This window comes from Sipha flava, unplaced genomic scaffold, assembly GCF_003268045.1.
Source record: "Sipha flava isolate LNK unplaced genomic scaffold, YSA_version1 261_pilon_pilon, whole genome shotgun sequence".
Lineage (NCBI taxonomy): Eukaryota > Metazoa > Arthropoda > Insecta > Hemiptera > Aphididae > Sipha > Sipha flava.
Window position 1 is genome coordinate 167,286 of NW_020272923.1, and position 25,788 is coordinate 193,073.

At 25.5% G+C, this 25,788-nt stretch overlaps 1 protein-coding gene across 3 annotated transcripts in view; it reads right to left on the minus strand.

Annotated features, from left to right (window-relative positions):
- Positions 1–160: 160 nt before the first annotated feature.
- The window catches only part of LOC112685003 (ATP-binding cassette sub-family G member 1), a 30,603-nt gene continuing 4,975 nt past the window's right edge, over positions 161–25,788 (minus strand). For 2 of the 3 annotated variants that reach the window (XM_025556751.1, XM_025556750.1), the window contains 9 exons: positions 16,307–16,424; positions 11,698–12,033; positions 9,020–9,261; positions 8,577–8,687; positions 8,350–8,480; positions 5,690–5,858; positions 5,478–5,578; positions 1,275–1,430; positions 161–586 (listed from right to left, as the gene is read on the minus strand). In XM_025556751.1, coding sequence (XP_025412536.1) covers positions 245–586; positions 1,275–1,430; positions 5,478–5,578; positions 5,690–5,858; positions 8,350–8,480; positions 8,577–8,687; positions 9,020–9,261; positions 11,698–12,033; positions 16,307–16,424 — 1,706 coding nt within the window. In that variant the 3' untranslated portion in view covers positions 161–244. Of the gene's footprint in view, positions 587–1,274; positions 1,431–5,477; positions 5,579–5,689; positions 5,859–8,349; positions 8,481–8,576; positions 8,688–9,019; positions 9,262–11,697; positions 12,034–16,306; positions 16,425–23,135; positions 23,178–25,788 lie in introns of those variants that run through there. The other variant, XM_025556752.1, reaches the window with a different exon arrangement.

The window sequence follows — 25,788 nt, forward strand, 5'->3', positions numbered from 1 at the left end:
TTTAATAGTAACAAACTATTAGGTTAACAAACATACCACGAGTAAAAAATAAGTTTTACATATTATCACAATTATAAGTATTTGATTCGGTATATAGTACAAAAATAGTTATACTAAGTAGACATGAACATTATATATGAGTACATAATAAACAAAAAAGTATAAAATCATTAAAAATTTATACACGTATTAATAAGATCTTTTTACCACGGCCAGAACCTTGATTTCATTCAGTTTGTCAGAGCTATCGTTTATTCAACCGGTACCATATTACCGTGGTAGTCAGGACATAAGTGCATAGGAAAACAGAGCATATGTAGAGGAATTCGAAATTCATGTGAACTTGATCGAATTCCATTTCAGAAAGAAACTTCGTTGGATTTTTGTAGTGGCAATACATTTCGTCTTTACACGGTAAAACATTTCTATCGAAACCGTATAGTGAGTATACAAGACTTTGATAAGAACTTCTGACAAAACTAAAGTAATGGACCCATATGTAAATAGTAGGTGTGTCTCTCAGCCGTATTGCGAACCCGAAAACAGATAAAAGCACGACAAACACTGGTCCAATAAAAACAGAAATCTGCAACAGAAAATTTATTTTTTTATTATACTTAATTTTGTTCTATTTATATATTCATGTATCTAAATACTAATATATATATATTACGTGTTTATATATTGATTGGGGTTAACTAAATTTGAATTTAACCGGAACGGAAAATTAACAAAAACAATAAAATAATGAAATATATATCGTCCATTAATATTCCGGATAAATAAATACATGTACAACCAGTGGCGCACGCATGGGGGGTTAAGGGGTTGTAACACCCCCAAATTTTTTCCGATGTCTAGGTTAAAATTTACAAATTTTACAAGTTTGAAATATGAAGAGCTAGTATTGAATACCTAGTATCATTGATTATAGAATAGTCTATTCTGTTATTTAAGTCAAAATATATTTAGGATTTGCATAATTTAATTATAAAATGTTTTATATTTTTACCTTGACCCCTCCCCTCCCCCGAAAAAAAATCATGTGTGCGCCACTGTGTACGACAATTATTAATTTATCTTATTAATCACAGAAACCAAAATTAATAAACAACGGATTAGTTACAAACGATGTTTAAACATTATCCAAAACTTTAATTAATTTTATTTGCAGTTAAGTTATTTCGGAATTCCTTTAAGTTCTTGAAAAGTACAAATTTTACAAACTGTACCTTTTCACTACGTATGTACGTAAATGTTTAAAATACACTAACCTTTACTGGTAAACCAGCTCCGCACAGGAATCCAGTACTCTGCGATGTTAGAGAAGTAACCACTAGAAATATGGTGAAGTAACTAAATCGCATCAACTCCATCGGTTGACCGGTCAACACATACGACGGTATAATGTAAACTAGACAACATAAAATCTGCAAAGAAGAATAGCCGCATTAAACAGCATTCAACGAAAGTAGATTTTTTAAAAGGGCGATGAACGTTTGGTCACAAAATCGAAAATTGACCCAAAATCCAATACGTTTGGATACAAATAAACATAACGTTTGACCATATAAAATAAAAGGTATTTTATATTTTTACCTGGTAAATCAGAGAACGTTTGAATAAACATAACAAGACACGTTTGGGTACACGCCATAAATACGTAATCTACAATAGTGGTATATTCATTTATTGCTCGATACTTAATCTCCAAACCGTTAATATTATCGCGACTACGAATTTATACGTTTTATACACTTGTTAGTTGTTATTGACTATAATATTTATTATGCCTGCATCAATATATTATATATATATATATATATATATATAACTTTACAAATTCGCTCAGTGTGACAGTGTCTCAACTCTCAGTTGTGTTTACAAAGTCATAGTGAACGGTACGAAATAATGGATAATCGTATTACTGAAGTTTTTGAAACCCGTCGTGGTAAAAAGTGTGTGATTATTGATCGTTTTAAATTCGGTGAATTTAGAAAAATAAAAGCAGTAAAATGTTTCGTTGTACTAATCGTAAGTATAACATAACAACAAAATTATCTCAAAATTTAAAATGGGTAATTTCGATTCATGGAGAAACAATCACGAAGCTCTTGAAGAAGAAAATGTTACAAAATAAAAAGAAACGTTAGTATTAAAAAGAAAGGCAACTACAGATTTAAATGCGAAACCAAACAAACTCATGAGACAAGAACTCCGCAATTGTCGAGATTCAGGTAATCTCATTCGTTCTGACGGGCATTTATTTCGTAAAAGTATGTACGATACTCAAAGAAAATTATTTTCTAAAATTCTAAAGTCTTTGTTAGAAGCAAAAGCTATGATATATAAAAAAACTGATTTTTTTTTTTTTAAATGGTGAGCAATTTTGTTTTATGGAATCTGCTGATAGTATTCCTATTTTTACGACTGCTAGTAACTTGTCACTATTAAATAATGCATGACATATATTTGCTGACGGTACTTTTTCATACACGCTTAAACATTTCCTTCAAATGTAAGCGATCAGTGGCATATCCATGGGGGGTTTGGAGGTCAGACCCCCCCTCCCCCATATAATCTGAGATGGTAAATTAACTTTTACATGAAACACGGTGTTTTTCTTTAATATTTTTATATCTTAGAATTTTGATTTGGAAATCATATTAATAGTTTGTATAAACACTATAAACGTATTATACACACGCTGCACACACACACACACACACACACACATCATAATATTATGATCATATTTAGATATTTTACTACTATTTTGATAATTTTTGTTTGGGAACATATTATTTAGGTTTTCTACAACGGTTGACTCTAAATCGGTCGTATAGTCCCGATAGCTGAGATAGAATCGATATTATTGTCTGTATTTAAAGTTTATTTTGGGTATACCTATTGCATATTTGGTTCGCCGATCATTTAACACAAGCACCTTATTGTGTAAAACTAATAATTAATAGTAAATAGTTGGTCGTTGCCCGTTGGTATCTCACTGTTTTACTTACAACTCGTTTATTCGTTTATATTTGACATTTGTATTCTATTATATTTGTTTTATTTTAATTTGACATCATTCCAAGACGTCTAAACATTCCCTTATGGTAAGATATTTTTAAAATTTAATTTTTCGTATACCTAAGTGATTGGACAGAAAATATTCTAATATCTAATATTTATGTTTCTATATTGGTTTCTAGTTCCTAAATTGTTATTATTATTATTATTATTATTATTTATTATTATAGGAAAATTCTCTAACGAATAAGAAGACTAGAAAAATTAATTATTTTTTTTTTACCTGAGTCAAAAAAGTCAACCAGATTTAAAAATACCGAGATCAATACAAATATTAGTCAAAATTATATTGATAAGATTAAATATATATAAATTTGCTGAACCTCTCCCCCATAAAAAGTTCCTGGCTACGCCACTGTATACGATACATGTATACATAAATGGATTCTATTTACTAATTATATATATTTTCATGGAAACAAAATCTCAACAAGCTTACATTGACGTATGGTTAAAAATAAGACAATAATTTTTTCAATTCCACGAAAAACCTTTACACATTAAAAAAAATCATTTAGACCAAGGCTGGGCAAGTTAACGATTTTTTTTAACTCGTTAAGTTAAGTTATTTTAAAATAATAAAGTTAAGTTAAATTAAAAAATACTTATATTTTTTTTGTTAACTCGTTAAGTTAAAAGTTAACTTTGAAAAAAATAACTTAACTTAGTTTAAAGTTAAAATTATCTAATTTGCAAAAATAAAAAATTGCACACATAATACTAGTTTTTTTACGCTCAAGAAAATTACTGAGAAAATTTAAAATAATACATATAAGTATTAACTAGCTAATTAATAACTATAAATAACTAATTAATTAATAAAGAAATAATAAACTTTCACAGAAATATAATAAGCTAATAAAGTAATAAACTAATAACAATATATTATAAATTCTAACGAGATATGAACAGAACACATGCTAGTTGAATTATGAAATTATATTGGAAATTATACCACAGTTGTTTTGTGATTAATCCCCCATCAATACTCGCTCTCGTGGTATTTACTATTTTAACAGAATATTCTTAGGATTTCCATGAATTTATAGTGTTTATACAATAACAATATTATAAAAATATAATGATAAAATATAATAGCTATTAAAGTTATTTTTCATATTATTTTCGTCTACAGGAAATTCATATTATAATAGTAAATTATAAATGTACCAAAAACCTCATTTAATAATTTTCATTATTCTTTGCACTAAAATTAACTTAATTTAGATAATTTTAAATAAAATTAACTTAAAGTTAATAAGTTAATCTTAAAAAAAAAGTAACTTATTAAGTTAAAAGTTAATTTGTAAAAAAAGAAAGAGTTAATTAACTTAATTAAAATTAACTTAATTTTAACTTTTAACTCGTTAATGACCAGCCTTGATTTAGACTTTGAGAAAGCGGCCTACAATGCAGTATTAGAAGTTTTCGAAAACTGTTCAATATCAGGTTATCGTTTTCATTTGAGTCAAGCCAGGTTTCATCGAATACAAAGTTACAGAGAATTACATAAGCATTACGTGCAAAAAACCGAAGTATACAAATGGCTTCAAAGTTTTTTTGGTCTTAGTGTTATATCGCCCGATGAGGTAAGCAAAGGTTTTTATCTCTATTGTCAGATGCACTAGTCCACGCTGAAACATTTACGGATTATATTCAAGAGACTTTCGTTGATGAAAATAGTTATTTTCCGCCATATATGTGGACAGAAGGTCCATAATCTGATCCTAGGACAACAAATGGGCCCGAAGCATTTCATAGAGACTTTAATAGTCAGTTTAATACAAGCCATCCAAATTGTTTTAATATAATCAATACCTTGATGGAAATTCAAGAAGAAACTTATTTAAAGATATGCAGTATTAAGAAAAACATAAAAAATATTACAAGAAAAGAGGATTCAGATAACGTTGAGTATATTTTAAAAAAATATAATGAGTTTAAAATTGACAATGATATAAGGAATTATCTATATGACATCAGTCCACTTTTTGCCGGAAAAAAATTAAATATAGTTAAGTAAATACATTTTGGGAGACTAAGAGTCAACCTCCTCGCGGTGTCTCCTGGGTAACGCTAATAGGCTCTAAAAAATAAAATAAATAAATAAATATAAATACCTAAGCAAATTAAATTATTCTAATATAAAAAATGTGTACCTAAACGTAATATTAATTTAAAAATATTATGTACCCAAACGTTGTATTGATTTTTGGGGTCTGAAAAAAAAAAAGTGTACCTAAACGTGTGTTCCCAATCGTACTTCCGAATTTTAGCTTAAAATATTGTTCTGTGCCCAAACGCCTTACGACCTTTTAAAAGTATACTGTGAGTTCGCGAGAAATCAAAAACTGATTGTGGAACTATCTTTGTATTTTAAATGTTACCTGAAACGGTATTTCGACCAGTAGTATCGATATCATGTACGGAAAAAGAGTGAACCAACCGTTGAAATGTTCTCGTTTCAAGACTTTGTACTCCAACGGAACTAAACAAACGATAACATTGATATTACATACAAATACATACTAGATGCACGTATACGTGGCCAACCAACTGTTAGAACACACGCACTACTTTATTATTATATTATTCTCACAAGATACGATGACAGCCATCTGACCGGTGTATACCAAAAATAAATTGGTACCATAGATGAACACCATATTGCTGAGTATCGTCGACGCATCGTCGCCCACGTCGCGGTATAGGTATCCGAAAATTAAACCAATTAATAAATGGGCGATGATCCGCAACTGAAGATTCAACTGGAATTCGTAAATTAAATTTTACTCTGAGACAATATATGGAATAGACGTGTAATTATTCATGCGCCATAACCTTAAACTAATTTAACTAAACTAGCTATGATCTTACATTTTTTTATCATTTTTATAACAGTTTTAGTTCATAAGTTGAAGAAATTCAAATTTGAACTTATTTGATTTACATTTTGGACATTTGTTTTACGTGCGGGTGCAGGGCCATATTTAATGCAGGGTAAGAGGGCATGGGCTAGGGGCGCAATTCTAAGAGGGGCGCAAACTTCAACACTACTTATGTAATATTTTTCACGAAATATTTGAAAATGTTTATTTATTTAAATTTGTTTAATTATTTTGTTAAATAATACGTACGATATACCAAACTTAACAACATTTAAAAATTAAAATAACTTAAGATTACAAAAATAGATATTCTAAAGCATATTCATCAGTACTCTTTACAGTATTTATATCTGAACTTAGATGTGGAACTATGAATATTTTTAACGATTCCTAACAGCTACTTGTGAAAGAAGCTTCAGCAAGCAAAAAATTATAAAAAATTATTTTGGATCAACAATATGTCAAAATCGTTTCATCATACTGGTATATACTGGCTATATTATCAATAGAAAAATATGTAGTTAAGACAATTTCATTTGATAATATCATTGATAAATTCGCCTCTATAAAAGCCAAAAAAATACTATTGTAATATTGTATTAAAATAAATTTAAAATTATCTAACACAATTGTAAAACAAAAACATTTGAAGAAAATTACATGTTTTTTATTGTATTGATTTCAAAGTAATACAAATAGTTATTAAAGTTTATTAGTAATTATTACCTTGTATACAATGTTTTTATATATGCTTTATATATTTCAATATATATTTAAACCTAATTTATTTTTCTCGATAGGTTTAACCTTGATTTAATAAGCATTTTTAGAGGTTGTAGGTATTAATTTATTTTTTAAGGAGTATATTGGCAAATAGGATTATTTTGCGAATTACTATTTACAGTATAAAAATGCATACCATGTATTTGGATGTATTTTTGGTGTTTTCTATCTGACAATGCATCAATTAAAATAAATTAACTTATAAAGTATAACATTACACTTCTAAAACTTCAATTTGGACTATTTACATTGTTGTAACTTTAAAGTTTTTAGTTTAATGGAGTTAAGTTATACAACTCTAGTTTCTTCAGTCTTGATAGAATATACGATTTTTGAAACATATGATTATAGTGCCTATCCAATTATACATAGTTATTGTGTGTATTAATTTCTTCTCATATTTTTATTTAATTTAGTAAATTATGTAAGTTCAGTTATTTTTTAATAAAGGTACTTCTTGAAATATTAACTTAAGAGCTTTAAGTGGTAAGATACTAAAATTAATAGATATATATTTTCTATTAAGTTTGTACCTATATACCACCGGTCTACGTGTTACATAAATGACGCATAACTGTTAGTAATCGGAATCAATTATTTTACGCTGGCTACTATGAACCATTTTTGAGGAAAATTAATACTTTAATTTTTAATATTTTATAATTTTCATGTTAATCATGTACCTATTAATGTTTGATACAAGACCACACTTTGATGTCATCATTGCTTTCAGGTAAGTTTACTTTAGATGGACAACTTTTAGTTTGAGTTTCCGTGTTTGTGGCTGGTGTAGTCGTTATAGATAAGGTTTTTCTGCAATTTACGAGTATTTTAATTTTGGCTTGTGTTTCAAACGTTGTTCAAAGTTTATTTTCCTCATAATTATTTAGATAAATATTGAAATACATACTTTGAACATTAAATGTTTTAATGTATACAAAATATTAAATAAATCTCGATCATGGATGAAATAATTAATGTAATACCTACTATAATAATAATGTTAACTTGAGGAGGAAAAGGGATGGCATAAATTATGTGTACGGGAGCGCAAACATTTAAATATAGCCCTGTATAAATATAATAAATGATATTTATGTTATTTAAAAAAATATATATTTATGTTATAAAATAACGAACGATAAATATCGAAATTTTTTACCACAATATCGATATACCGATATTATTTGCGCGTCCCTAATCATGTAATTAATACATTTTTTACTTATAAATTCGTTAGTTTGTGTAAAAACATTCAATATTTTTAATTTCCTATATCTTTGGAAACGTAGCCAGCGAAGCGAATTGTTATTGTTGAAATTAAAATTTTAAAAGCTTCATTATTCGGTACAAGGATCATCATAATAATCTAGGCAGAAAACCGATTGTTTTTTAAAAACATTTATGTTTGTTATTGCATTTAATTGACATGCATTAGACTAACACGTATTTACTATATAATTTATAGATAAAAAATTTAAACAAAAAGACTATAATATTCTTGTTTAATTTTTTTTTTAATATGTACATATTAATGTTATTTACAATACCAACTAACAACATTTTTGTTATATATTAATATACTCACTTTGTTTCGTTTATACATAATTATATTTCGTAAATATAAATGATAGATCTGTAAATAAGATGGAGGCCTATTAACTTGTTTAATATTAATTGATGATTTTTCGTCCGTTGAATTGTTTTTCTGGTACGTGTCTACAAAAATAAAACATTTGCATACCATTAATTAATAAAACATATGGTTAAAACGAAATGATAACCAACTATTTTCGTTTTAAGAATTTTCATTACCAGAAATTTTATGACAATGATGTTGGTCATTAGTATATATGTATTTCGGAGCTGAATCAATCAGTTTCTTCAGACCAGTAGTACCATACTCGCCAATAGCCACTTCAATTACTAAAACAATAACAAAAATTAAAAGTGATCATAATTTTAATACTTTAGTGACACGAAAGAACAATTTTTAAAAAAATTTAAAAAATATTTCATACGTAAACTAAATTAAATAATATTATACGATGCTGACTAACACATACATATTTTTTATCGTTTTTTTCAATCAGCATAAAGATCTAGTGAGTTTTATCATTCTAAAATGTATGAAATTACATACGTAATTAATTAAATAATTGTTAAATTAATCATTATTATCAGATGGACTAACATATTTACGTAACTTACACATATGTCTAAAGTTATTTAAAAGTAAATTAATATTGTATACTTACAGAAATCTGCTGGATTGTGATACGGTGGACATACTATCGTCCGCTCAGCAAAATAAGGAATAATTAAGTGAGGAGGACCTTGGTATAAACACTGACCCGAAGTCACTACGTATACTTGATCGAATTTTTCGAAGAGTAAAGCGGTGGGCTGATGTAGCGTACATACTATAGTACGATTTTGATTGTGTGCTAGATCGACCATCATTGACACTAACTGGCTACACGATAGGCTATCTAAACCACTAGGAAAACAATGATAATTAAATTAATATTACACTTATTACTAAATAAAGGGATAAAAATAAGTTCTGTTAAACGTAAAATATTGGAAATAATGTTTCAACAATCATATTAGAAAATATGATTTATAGTTAAAACATTATACAAAAAGTATAGAATCTATAATGTAATGTCGTTTTATTAAAACTAATTTAAAGTTTTAAAATGAACGAATATTGGTTACTCCTCGTTATTTGGACTTTATATAAGCTTAATATATTTTAATTCATCAAAGTATAGCATATATTTAAATGTAATATTAAAAAAAAAAAATTAAAGATATCCCTGACAATGTATTGTTAAATGTCACCAACAGTACTTAATTCAAATTTTAACATTATAACACGTTAAATTATAGTAGTACAACATATAATGCAAAATAACATATATATAGTAAGTTTATGTATCCATTTTACGAAATATTATCTATATTGTGTAATTCCGTATATATATCTATAAATCAGGATTAAAATCATAAAAAATCATTTACTAAAAGGACTCAAACACATCGCACTGTCAGGGCCATGTATCAAAAATTGTAAATTATTTTAGAAAGCATTTTTAATGTTTAATACTTTATGGTTATCTTCAGCCAAATATTAGTATAACCAATTGTGTTTGAAATTTTTTTGGAAGTTCCGTGGTGTTATTTTAAAAACTTCCAAGAAATAATATCTTTTTTAGCCATATTTTGAAATATAGCATTATTTCATTCATTATTATATTAACTAATTATATTATAGTGCCATTTTAACATTAAATAATTAAGACAACAATATAGTGTATTTCAGGGCATGGCCATTTTCGACCAAAAACGTACCCTTCCCTTTTCAGCCGATTCACTTTTCGACCAAATATAAAATAGGCCGATTTCCTTTTCGACCAAAACAAAAATGTATATAACAAATTTAAAATAATAAAATAATAATGTACAATTTTTGTCAATAATTATTAAAATATTAATATAAAAGAGAACGATATTTTGTATCTAGTTTTGATCTCTTATCGTAATGAAAATTGTTAACATTTTTTTTTTCAAAAAATCAGAACTTTAATTTTAAAAATGTTAGGACTTCGCTCGTTACGCTTGCCGGCTTCACTCACTAACTCGAGTGCCACTGCGTGGCACTTTTAGGAGGAATGGGGCTTTGCCCCAAGGGGAATTATAGTCTAAGCCTAACCTAGTTTTTGTACAAATCTTGATACTGTTGCAAATGGGATTATGCTCTGTAAGTGAACCTAAGACCTCGCTACGCGAGTAAAACCCTCAATCGTCATTAATATATTATAGTAGTTTCTATCATAATCAAACATTGTACTTATATCATTATTATATTATTTTTAATTTATTACATAAATTCTTGTTTTGGTCGAAAAGTGAATCGGCCAAAAAAGGAAGGGTACGATTTTGGTGGAAAACGAACTCACTCGTATTTTATACATAATATTATACAATAATTGGTATAAGAATTTTAATTACTAAATTATTTTATAATAAATAAAAAATGAATTGTTTAAAAATAAATTCTTTTTGTTTTAGAGTACCTATTCAAAATGTATTAAATCAGTTTACAAAACAATAATAAATTTAACTTTTTTAAAACATTTAAAAACTAAAAATACTAATACTATATTTAAAAAGCCACATTTCGTTTTGTGGCTTTGTTATTTTCTAGACCTATCAGTCCGTCTTAGTACAGTACATTTATTATAATAACAGTTAGATATTAACAATTACTGACAATTAATAATATAATTACATAAATTGGGCTACTTTAAAAAAAAGAGAAAAATACGAATTCGTAGAACCAAAACCTTAAAACTGAAAATATTTAATATATGGAATAATTTTAATGATGTTTTTCCTTCGAGATTAATTGGGTTATATGAATCTTTAATACAGTATATTCAAATACTGAAGACACATATAGTGTAGTTAGACGAATATGTAATATCAGAACCGTTGACTTTCAATAAAACGTAAATTGTGACCGACTTATGGAAAAATTTTGTAAAAATAATTTTGAATCAGAACATGTTTTATGGCTTAGAACTGCAATAAACCGGTGTTTCATTTTTAATAAATTAAATAACGCATGTTATTTTTTTTGTAATAATATTTACGCATACTTAATTAATTAGATAATAATACTAAACTATGAGATATAATCTTAATTTACAAACAACATACACAATTCCATTGCATATTTGAAAACTATTATTACGGTGAATTTTAATTAGATTAATATACTTCAACTAATAACCTATAGACTTTTTTATTTAATATATAAACTTTTTATTTAATTCAAATCCAAAAATTGAACGAGTTTCAACAATGATTTTATTCTAAAATTTCCAACGAAATATGTTATGTAACTTAAATATATAAATATACTTACGTAGTAGGTTCATCTAGGAATAATATTGAAGGATTGGTTATAAGTTCCAACGCAATAGACAGTCTCTTTTTCTGGCCTCCGGAAAGCCGTGTGACAATCGTATTTTCGTGAATGGCTAATCCTAATGATTCTAGAATACCATCCACTAGACTGACTTTAGATAGAGTTGACATGGTAGTAGGTAACTTGAGATGGGCAGCCACCGTCATCGACTCTCTAACGGTTAGTAGTTCGCGTACGAAATCGTCCTGCTGTATATAGCAACTGATGTTCGCCATTTGTTTTTCATCCCGTAATGCGTCGTTCAGGTACACAGACCCCGAACTTCCACTTGTCCTGTTTACACATATTTACAGTTTTTATTTCTCTAATGTGCATTCATTTAAAATATGTATATATGTATATATACAGATCATACAATCGATTATCATTAGTTCCATAAAAAAAATAAAATCGAAACTTAAATACAATTATTTTCATTTTTCGAAAAATACAATTTATACATATAATGTAATGAACAGTGCAAGCTTGATGGTTTTCGGGGTCTGGTGCAGAATTTTGCGGGACCCCATATATATTAGTAATAATTATTTATATAAATCTACATTTATTTATTATATAACTAAATATATACTATACTAACCGTCATCGACGATAAACAATTTTACAAGTACATACGTGTATAATTCTGCATAACCATTATGTATTGGTTTGTCTTAATTTTCGTCGATGAGTCATAATTTGTGTAATGAAATACATAAAATACACTATAATGTGACGCATAAAATTTAAATTTATAAAATATATATGTGACAGGTATAAATATATACCTTCTGTAATTTATTTCAAATGATATTATGGTAAATGCTTATAAACATAAAATTGAAATAAAATACAGAGCAAATATTAAGCGTTTCTTTATAATCGGAATTTTGTGTGTAGATGTGTTTGAATAACTTAAAATGTAGATCGTTGAGTATATATTTCGGCGGTCAATTCAGTTTTTAATTGCTAGAACACATACGAAGAGAATAATAAACTCAATCTTCATTTATTTAATGTAATGTTAGATAGAATAATTTTTTTACTTAAGTTGAAAAACTTTAATGATAATAATAAAGAAACATTAAAAAATTGATATTGATGATTTCATAGAAATTTCAAAAATATTAAAATTTAATTTTAAAACAAACACCAATGAAAATGTATGATTTAATTTTTAATTTTGTATAATTTATCTAATAAACTTTTCGTTAGAAATGATATGGAAATAGTAAAAATTAAATGAAGAGACAACAGCCTCTACATGTCTCAATTCAATGAAAAGATTATATTATGGAGGAAACTAACGGTTACGCGGATTTTATTAACAAAATGTATTAAATTATGGATTTATACATGTCTTAATTTTTAACTAATCTTAGTTTTTCTTGCAAAAAACCAGGAACGTTAATTTTAATGATTAATGTAAATAGTGTAAATGGGGGAGTGGGGGAGTGGGCTTTTTTTTGGAATCTATTTAACCTATAGACTTTGGACTGTTGGTTATATATATATATGATACATCACGTAATAATGATAACATTGACTATAGTACATTTTTCATCATGCAGAAAATTAAATTAAGCTTTTTTATTTTTATTTGCTATTTATCTTTAATTTTTAAAACTTTAAAAGTATCCATATTAAGTTTGATATAGACTTGATTTTTAAAAATATACTAGTAATCTCCATAAGAGATTCTCAGTTTCCCCATTCAATAGCATTTAAAACTGTATCAAAGATTATATTATTTTAAACTAAGAGTTATTCCCTGAATCATTCAAATAAAACATTAAACGTTTAACAAATATATTTTAATTATATTAAATCGAATGTTTGAAATAATCAATATATGTATAATTTTATAAAGTAACTAATGCATTAATTTGTGTACATATAATATTACACGTGAATATACGTGATTATTATTCTCGGAGACGTTAACCCACGTGCCTCGCAGGTATCAGAGCTCGGGTAAAGTACAATTGTACAGCTGTCAGACCATTGTTTATTGGGAACTCGATTCGAGATTATTGGCTGCCAAATCATATTTATTCAATCCAATATGTAAACGGAAATCATACATTTACTCATAGACTAATACAACTTAGCTTATCGAAAACCAATCGAATATGTGTATATTTAAATATATAAATATATGTATATATTTAAGTATAAGTACATTAATAAAAATATATAGCACCATTTTTATACAGATGCATCAATGTAAGTAATTGAAGTTTTCAGTTTTATTATTTTTAATATTATTTATAGAGTTAAACCATATCCTCATATCCCTCTCGTGTACGCCACTGGTTATGACTTTAATAAAAACATATAATTTGTTTTAACTCTTAAGATATTAGTGAAAGTACGAATAATGTAATTAATCGGTATGTGAGTTTAAAAGTAAAAAAATCTCCATTTATTTTTAGAAATATTTATAAGTATGTTGAAAATCTTTATAGTTAATAAACATCGAGTAAAATAATTCGAAATAAATTACACAAACAAAATCTATCAAATCAACTTCATTAATATATTAACTTATAGTTTCTTTTAACAATTTGAATGATATCATTTACTAATAAATTTTTTTATAGCTAATCTAGATCAAGGTAAGCACAGATAAGTCAAAGTTTAAAATTTTAATATTTAATTAATTTTTTTTTTTTCATAATACTTTTTCTAAAACCTATAATAACAATCTATGTAATATTGGTAATAATAATACTTGTAAAATACAATTGGATTGAAATTATTAATAATAAAATTATAGTGAAAGATTTGGAAAAATATTTAGTAGGGCACAGATATTAGGAAATGCCATCCGACGGTTTGAGACGACTATCGGTTATAGTTTTCTTTAATACTCTGTTAAAACTTTGGGCGTCGTCCGATTGCGGCCCGAAGCAACCAATTTACATTTTTACTAGTGATAAGAATAATCAAGAGAAAATAATAGAAATACTCGATTATTTCGATTATTTATTATAATCGATTGTTCTCGATTGTTTTGGAAATTACCGAGTGTTTCTCTTGGTATCAAAATCGGTTGAAATATTGGAGTGAAAAATGCTCGATTACTCACAAGTCATAACTCACACACTCGTTTAGTATCATTGGCACAACTAGGTCTAAAATATTGGGGGGGGAGGGGACTGAAGCCCTACAAATAAATTTAGTCAATGTGAGCCTCCCATACTCCTATTGCCGCAGACACATAACAATAATTATTGATTGAAATAAAAACAATCATAAAATATTAATACCATACTAGATTATTAAAAATCATGTACCTACTTTTATGTAGTATGTTTTACATAAAATATGACATAACACCACCGCAATATTCTACCCATGTCCGTCACATTTATTAGATAGCAATATTATTATTAATTAAGTAGGATTGTAGGAATTACAAAATAAACTATAATAATAATATTTTATATTTATACAATTTACTTTTGAATAATTCTCTGTGTCATATACTTATATTATTTAGTATGTATCTCACTATCCCATGCTTAAATTATCATTAAATTTTAAATAATAAAAAAAATTTGGGAGAGCAAGACCCTCCTAAGTTCCTCCCTAATTGCGCCAATGTTTAGTATCGAATGATTTTCTTGGTAACAAACTCGAAATCAGTTGAAATAATCGAGTGAAAAATGCTCGGTTATTCACAACCACAGTCTATGATAACTTAGTCTGTGTTCACAACTCATACACTCATTAAATATCATAGTATTTATTGTTTAGTGATTAGTAGTTACTACTAACTAGTAGGTAGTCGGTTAGATTAGTTAGGTTAGTTAGGTTCCTCGATTACTTTTTGTTTGTTCGTCTTCTTCGCTCATCATACTTAAAATATTTGTATTCGAATTATGTTAATACATTTATAAACATTTCAATATTTGTGTTTTTCTTGTGTCTTTGCTTCCTTTTGAAACATTCAAAACAGCAAATAAAATGGTATTCATTTTTATAGCCACTCCGGAAAAAATTAGACTTCTGTATTTTAACTTTCAACACTTAGTTTTGATAATTTAAAATTGTAATTCATAGCAAATTTTAAAGTTTCATTACTTTGTCGTTGGATTACTGTTTGTAAAGATGTATTCATTTGATTAAATATTATAAACGGAGTAATTTAAGATTCACAAGTTTTAACGATATAATATTATAATATTATTATATTTAATTATAGTTTTTATCCATTTTTACACTGTTTACGAGTAATAATTTTAATCGTTATATTGCACGGCTCAATTTTAGTACCAATTTCATCCATCTATCCGATATATTAAGTTATATAAAACATTTTGGTCGCCCTGAGGTCACATATAAATATATGCCTATATAATATTAACTGACAATCAAAATACTCGATTGTCTTGTTCGAAAAAAATTACATTTCCTATTTGATTTTTTTTTTTTTTTCTTAAACAGAACAAGACAATAACAGTCAATGATCCAAGTATTTATTAATAATGGAATTTAATGTATTCAGAATTACACGTTTTACATAGACGCGTATTAGAATACTATTGTTTAATGAACTCACGAGTATCCGGCGAGAACATTGAGTAATGTACTTTTGCCACTTCCTGACGGTCCCATGATGGCAGTTAATTGGCCAGATCGGAAACTACCATGAATTCCATGCAAAATCTCCTTTTTTACTGAAAAAAAAAAATGTTTTTTTTATACAATAACGCTTAATTTATGCTTATTTTGATAGTTTAATGTGCTTTTTTTAAATAATCAATGAACTAATGATAATATTATGGTTATAATGTGTATAGTCTTAATAAAAATTATGACTAATGTAAATACTTAACGAGTTTTAAATAGTACAAACATAAGACTGACCACCACAAAATAGCAGATTGAATATTTTAAATTTAATTGAGAAAATATTGTCTACTATAGTGTTATCATATCAGAAATAAGTTTATAACTTAAAAGTATATTTTGTCAGTCATAAATTAAGGTTATTATTTGATGTTTTAAACAATTAAAAATAAATCGCTTTATTATAATCAAATTTATGTCTGCTCGTTGATAATTCATTACTTTTATTTTTAGCTAAAAAGATTAGGTATTTTATGAGTAAAATAATTATGTCCAAAATGATATAGAAGAAAAGTGAAAAACGATTAACTGGGCCAAATATATTGAATATTTTATCATGCGGACCACATAAAAAAATTTATCGAAAAGAAATATACAATTGTTTTAATTTTATTTATGATGAACACAAAAAATTCAATTAAATTACTTATAAAGTATTTTAATCATTTAAAAATTTAATTCAACTATCAAAAATCAAAAAAAAAAAAAAAAATGACTATGTATGATATTATTTAAATAATAATTTTTTTTTTTTTAATTTCTTTCTGATATTATTTGACATATATTTTCTGTAACTAATTTTTTTATTTAAAAAAAAAAAAAAAAATAATAATAAGTATTTTATTATTATTTTTAACATAATACTAACATACTATAAACACCAAATTACCTCTCTAAGAAAGTTTGACTCGAAATGAAATTTTTTTTATTTTTTACTTTTTTGTTCATTAATATTGGTAGCTGCTGGCCACAAAAAATAAACCGTTGGCCACGCCTAATGCAGAAGATAATATTAGGATGCAACCCAAAAAATAATAACCGGATTCAATTTATATGATTATGTGTGTATTATTAAAAATGACTTTGTTGATTTATACGCAATTTATTTCATGTGCTTTTTTTTGTGATTAAACATTTATTGGAAACAGAAAAAATAAAATAAAATTGTAATTATACTTCATATTTATATTTATTTTCATCACTATCAAATTATTACTCTAAGTATAGCTGAGGTCTGAGTTGTTTCTCATCGATCTCATTATATTGTTAATTATTTTTTTTTAAAAAATTATCATTAATTCTTAATAATTATATAACACAAAGTCCAATAATTTTTAAGAATGTGAAATTATGTGGGTCATTCGGAGGCCTTGACACTCAACTAGCCCATACACACTTCAGCTTCTTGTGCATTGTTCGAACCGAAGGCCGTTGGCGGAGAACAGTATACACACATATACTCAGTACATACACACATGTAATTCATCCGATTCCGCATCGGTGATTGACTTTTGAAAAAAATTATATTAATTACTATTACATCGAAATTCGATAAAACTCCATTTTATTTAATTTTCTACGAAGTGAGAATTTATAACAGTTGTCTATATTATTATTTACTTATTTATTTCTCATTTTTTGAGTGCATTTTAGTTAATTATTGATTTGATTACTTATAATTATACTATTAAATTAACCATGTTTTTTGTTATTTAATTTTTAATTATTTTATTAATTCCAAAATATTTTTAATGTTAAAGACGTTAAAGTATTTTATTAAGTTTTTAAACTACAGACAAATAAAAATATTAGCGAAATAATAATTGTAATATTTAAAAAATACTAATATAAATTAGTACTGTAGAATTTATGTCACAAAATCTGTACATTGTCTAACAAAGTATAGTACAATTATCTGAGAGATATTTAATTTCTTATAAAATATTCTCAGAATTATATTTTTAAATATTTTATTTAGTATTCTTTACTTAATCGTCAACTAAACTTAATTTAAAAGTCGTTAACATTTTAACAATATTAAAAAAGTATACATAGTAACATATAATTATACAACATATTATTTTTATTTAAAATTTTTAAAAATTTCTAAATTTAAATAAATTTATAAAGAGAAGGACAAAAATAATAAAAAAAAAATTATAAAATAAAGAACTGTTTTAGAACTTCATGGAGACGACCACGTTCAAGTCTAGTATTTAGTTGATCATTCAATCTCTTATGTAAGGAGCCGTTTTCCTCAGGATCTGACCAAAGGATTTTATCGATAGGTTCCTTAATCATTATGTATATATTAATCGTAGTGCGGTGTTTCGAATAAATAAGTGACTCGGAAGAGTAATAACCATAAAAATTAAAAATACAAAACAATTCTTACACATTTTATAATTGTATTTCGATCAATTATAAACATCGAGACAAAAAAAGAGACATCTCAATTTCAAAATATGAACTAAGATTAATAACTTTGAATAACTTCCTATTTAATATATATTTATATACATATAAATGTAAGTATTAAAATTGTTATAATATATTGTACATAAAAATATTATAATTAAATACAAATAAGCTTTGCTTTAGATTTAAAAAAATACTAATAACTAATAACCGTTCCAACCAAAATAAATAAAGATCCAATTAAGAGGAAAAAACTAATACAGTCGGCTCTCGATAATTCAAACCTCCGATAATTCAAAACCTTCAGCGATTCAAAGTAAATGCTTGGTCCCTTGAAAATCGCGTGGTAATTCGAAATTAAATTTTGGGAAAACTTGCAAGTTACACCAGACAATTCGAAGTATAATCAGCACATTTATTTTATCTGTATTCTTATAATCTTTTTGTTAATAATTTACTATACAATCGTGTAGAAACTTAGCATATTATTTTCGATAACTATAAAATTAATATTGTAAGAACCTACAACCCTAGACCCATTTCATTTTTTAATCCTAATTTATCTTTACGATAGCCGTCAGCCGAATGTAGTTTTCTTTTAGTTTCGTTTAGTCATTTGTAAATTTATTATGATGAATCCATCAAATTCCAAAAATACTATTGAAAAAATGAAGCTAAATTCAATGAAGCAGAAAACCATTACAGATTTTTTCAAAAAATAATAATTCTTTATAATAATAATTTAATTGGAATAGTATAAAAATTATACTATATAATACATATATATATATTATTATTATATTATATTATCATAACATAGTTAAAATTTACATTTTAAAAACAATAAATAACTTATACTACCTAAATTGCTGAAATAATTAATAACTATGTACAATAATAAAAAACAAACATTTTTTCTTAATTCAAATTTTTTTTTTTTTTTGCTCTTTCGTTATTTCGAACTGCTCAACAATTCGAACTCTCGATAATTTGAAATTTTTCAACAGTCCCGTCAACTTCAAGTTATCGAGAATTAACTGTAATTTATTAAATTAAACTTGTACTTATATTATATTCAAATATTAAAGACTATTTCATTGAAAATAAAATACTAATTTCTTCAAATTCTGAACATTGTTTTCCAAGTTTTATTTTGTTAATAATTGATTAATTTAAAAGGAAATTAATGATTAAAATGTTGTATGTATATTTTTTCGTGAATGTTATAAATAAATAACCTTGTATATATACTTATATATTCTTTAGTTCGCGATTAAACGTAGAAATACTAACCTAGGAGATGTTTGAAATCTGTGTAATAAAAATACCTGTGTGTACTAATATAAACGAATAGTTAGGGCTTATGAGAAATTTTGTGGGCCCACTTTACCTATAATTATTTTACTATGATATATACATATAAAGTACAATGCTAAAATTCAAGTTTAATAATATGTGAATAAAAAAAACATGATATTTGATTTAAAATATTTATAAAATATTATATTAATTTAAGAAAAGATGAAAAATCATACTATGAAAAACATAACCCAAACGGCCAGACAGTGGTAAATATAGTATTTTTTCATGGTGGATGCTATTTTACTAATAATGATCCTTAATATTCGACTTCAGGACAAAAGCAAACTAATAATTTAGGATTTAAATGTTCAGAAAAATCGAATCATATGTATTATGTACAAGTATTTTGTTTAGGTACTTTCTAAAAATATGTTAATTATAAGTTTAGATTGATCAGTCATCTAATTGCATTATTTTTTCTTGCAAACCAATTGAGAATAACGTCGATATCTACAATTATATCTTTAAGAATATTTAATATTGCTAAAGTGTTTAGTTTAGACCCAGTCATTGTAAAGTGTATAGAATTTGTTAACCTAAGTATTTTTTAGAGGATTTTTATATTTAGGAAAAATTGTTTATTTAATATTTAATTCCTAACTACTAGGGAATGGCCGAATACTTGGTAGTTATTCGGTATCCGGTTTATTCGGCCAATATTTTGATATCAATTTATATTCGGCTACTCAGCGTAATTAATTAATATCTTGTCAAAAATACAATTTTACTATTCGGTATTTGATATTCCACCACTTTAACCCGTCATTGGTGGCTTCGGTATTTTTGTCCGTCAATTTTTTAGTATTCTCAATAATATATATTCATATTATTTTTAACAATCTACTCATGATATATTTTATCATGATTTTTGGTATTAATATTTTGTTAAATATTCTACACCAAATTATACCAATTATTCTGCACTGAATAATAACAAATATTCTGTACCGAACAATACCGAATATTCGGCTCTGGATCCCAAATAATATTAATTTATAAAACATTTGATATTTTTAAATGTTGAAAACAAAATATTCGGTATTCGGTCTTTCCAATTTAAGAAGTTCAGCATATCACTAATTATTACACTATACAGTATATAGTAAATATGGTATCTGATATCTAAGTAATATTTAATATTACAAAAAATTTGAATGCTTCAACCCTCTAGCACCCATTCCCTTAAAGCCACCACTGTGGCTAGATTAAGGTTTGATTACATCGCTTATATAACTATATTATTTATCCCCTGCACACACATAAAATTAAATAGAATTGTTTCATTTTTATAAAACAAATAATACATTATTTAAATTATACATTATTTTTGTATAATAAATCTATGTCGGTACAATATAATATACCAACTAGGAGGCTTAAGCTCTGGCCTTCCTTGCCCAATCATCTTGTTGATCCAGTAAATATTCATATATTTGAATAAATCGTATTTCAATATATTACCAGTCTGATTTTAGATTATTCCACTTTTCGAGCTTAATATGACAGAACACATAAATAACTTACTCTGGTATTATTTATGCATATACAAGTTAAAACCCGTTTAAATATTACACTTTTATATATCATATATCATTTTATACGAATAACGAAAACATACACATAATTTTAAGTTATAACTAGGGTTACGGATTTTTATGTAATTTACAATATATCTATAATAATTATAGATATAAATTACAAATTACAAATTATTTGTACCTAAATGTTTATTTTTTTGGAATTAAATACTATGAATCTTATAAAAATATGTATGGTTTAAATTATTCTAATTGAAATACACCAACATTTATTTTACATACTTAGATTTAAATTTATATTTTTGCTTATTTGGCAATAAGGTAAATATTTTGGAAATCCTTGAGTAGTTTTCAATTTTAATTTTTCCAATTTTTTTCATAGATTTTCTATAGCAAAAATTAATACCTAATGCTTCCTGTAGTTACTTGTGTATCTTCAATGACTAGAATTAGAGCTCAAAACTTAAAACTAGCTTAAAACTAGCTCTGTGCCAAGGGTGTATTTATGTTGAGGCCATGGGGAGGAGGAGGCGAAATTAATTTTTCTTCAATAGGTACAAACTTAAAAATAATTTACAGTTCATTATCTAAAGTTATTGTTTTTAAAGATTATTTATTAAAGATAATCTAAAGTTATCTAAAGTCATGTTCCTGTTGCTCATTCGAGTGAATAAATAAAAATACAAGTACCAAATTGCATTAAATATTTATTTAATAAATATATTTAAAACCTACTGCATATAAAATAAGTATTGATAATAACAACACAAATAATTCCTATATTAAAATTGTACCTTCAATCTAAATCCTGTAGAAGAAAAACAACAAATAATCATAATAGTAATAGTATCTGTTGATTATTTTTTAAAAACTTTAAAAAACAATAATGATAGGTAGTTTAATTTAAAAAATATCTTAGTAGAAAACATAAGGTTGGTAAGTAGTCAAATAACAAATTACAAATTTCTTTTTTTAATTTTGGCAAATTTGTTAATTGTTTCATCAATGAATACAATAATATTTTTATACACATGCAGCAAAGCCAAACCTGTTAGTTTAAGCTGGCTTATTCTTAATCTTAACCATGTTTTCAATCTACAAAAATATATTTTTGGCCAATATTTGCAAGTTAAAGAATATGGAAACAAATATTGTCAGTTATTATGATTATTATTTGGGTTAGGGGTTTCTAGCTCTATAAAATACACAAATATGCATGCATTTGTGCACAAAAAAATGACTAAGTACCTAGGCACAAAAAAAAGTACCAGATATTATGTTGTAAAAAAAAAAAAGGCGAGTAAAAGTATTAAAAACTTATATAGCTCTGATAAATACAAAAATATACAATATGCATAAATGCACCAAAAAATGACTAACTAGTAAATATGTGGTAACAAAAGTGTTACTTTAAATTACTTTATATTATTTGATAAATACCTTAGTTATGGTTTATAATGTCTATAACCGTAGCAATATCCGTGGAAGATAATACCACTATTCGTTCCACAACCTAAAATGTTATGATATAAGAAGATAAACAAAAATTGATACTCGTGATCAAATTAACATATTATTGAATTTATTATTATATTATAATGATAGACTAGTAATTTATATTTTTAATTATTTATACATTACATTGTATAATTATTTTATTATTATTATTATTATTTCTTAAATAAATCAATGTATTATATTAAAAAAATAATACAATCCATGGGTGGGCGAAAGCCCCCTTCGTCCACCCACCCCTTAAATACGCTCTTGCTCTGTACAAATATAACTGAATTTCGTGTACAACAAATTTTTGAAAATCTGTATATACAACCAAAAAAATTAAAGTGCTTTCAGAAGAAAACAAATATCTTATTAAATTATAAGAAATAAGTTATAAGTTATAAGACCAAAACCTCTATCAATATCTAGTGTCAACTTAATTTAAAGCTTACAAAAAAATTCTATGGGTGAAATGGGTCTGTGGACAAAATGAGAAAGGTCAAATTTGGACAAAATCGATTGCCCGTTTTATAAGGAAAGAAAAATGTAATTTATTTTTCATTTTTATTTTTAAATAATGTTTGGTACCTATAATGTTAATTTTACTTATTAATTGTTTTTTATACAAGAAAATGAATTTAATTTCATTATTAACTATAATCGTTTTATAATTTATTATTATTTATTTAATTTATATTATAAATTAATAAATTAATATACAATAATAATTTATGTTAAAATTTTAAATCTATTACAATGATATTTATAAAATAAAAGTTCTACATTTATAACTTTTGTTACACTTATAAGATTGACGGTATAAGTAAAAAATAAGATAATTTGAAAATAATTTATATTTGTCTAAGTTTAAAAAAATTACCTAAAAAAAAACCTTTTTTATAACAAACAATACACAAACTATTTGCCAAAAAATATTTCTAAATTCCAATATAGAGAAAGGACTGAAATTGATAGTAATTTCTGAAAGAATGATGCGCAAACGATCGAACACTTGTGGGAAAAAAGATTAATGCAAAAAAATAATTTTAAATTCTTATTTAGAGGGAGGGTATGTTGTAATAGACTTGGTAATAATATATAAATACACGGTAATAAAGGAATATTAAAAACATAGACTTTAATAAATTTTACCTAGGCTCCGTGTAATCGTGTAGTAAATATAATAAATAAATAAAAATTTCGAGGGTATACGATATTTGAACATTGATTTTGATTTCGTTAGGTTTTGTATGAATATTTTAGTAGCCGTAACACCATTCTTTTTTTTTTATGATCTGTATTTTTGGATTATATTTTCTATGAGTACTGTGTATATTGAGGTGACTTGCTATAGGAGTTTCTCAGTAGGCTTTTTTGTTCTCTTTTACACCTGTGTCCTGGTACCCGTTTGAAATTAATTTTTATTTCTTGCGCATATAGGTATATATTGTTATATAATTTTACGGAATAATGTGATACTTTTGATTTTGTTGATCGATTATTGATTGTATACGTTGAACCCATAAAGGTTCAAGGTCTTTAAGATCACAAATTTACTGCCGTAATATTTATAAATAGTAAATAGTAACTAAATCCAAATTACGTAGAACTTACATCATAACTTTGATATAATTGGTTTTAATATAAACTTAAGTTCTAATACTGGATCGTCTATCTAATTACTAATCATAACAATGTTATGTAACAATACATACAAGTACCGAACTAAATATTTAAGAGGTAACACAATATTCGAAAGCTTAATTTAACAACTAGGTGATTAAATCGATTAAAAAGAATACTAAATTGAATATTTTTTTTATCTATTAATAATTATTACACTAAGGTTAAAATAATAAATAAGTAAGTAAATATAAATACATAAATTATGCTTTGATATTTCGTTCGGTAAATATTTACATATGGTGTTAAATTTTATTTATAATATGTATTATTTAATGATATTAATTTCTCAGAAGTTGGTAAGTCAGCTCTATAAAAAAATTAAAATTATGTTTTATTTAATTATTTTTTAGAGTTAATATAATAATTTTATTAAAAATATCAATAAAATTAGAACCATCTTATTTTTCCTTGAATTTACTTAATTAATCATCCTGACAGCAAAAAAAAAAAAAAATAAATAAATAAATAAATAAAAATAATCATTCATTAATAACTCAAAATATTGCTTTTAAATTCATACAAGTTCATATATTTTATACTTAATATTATTAGTTAACCTTCAGTTTAAATGATTAGTAAATCAGCTAGTAAAGTTTGTTAATTACAATAGTGTTTTAAATTGACATTCAAATAAACGTACAAAAAATACCAGTCATCCAACTATATAATTATTTTAATATTTGTCTAACTTTGAGATCTCTACAGAAGCCACTTGTATCAAATAAATATTAATATATTCTAGTATATAAATACATTTTAAAACTATAATAAACTAATGCATACTTTTAAAACAATCTAGTTTAAATAAGTGTTTGGTAATAAAATATTTTTAAATGTTATTCAGTAATAAAAATGTATGAAATCAGATTTTTGAGATTATTGAGATAACAATATTGAGCTTGTGAAA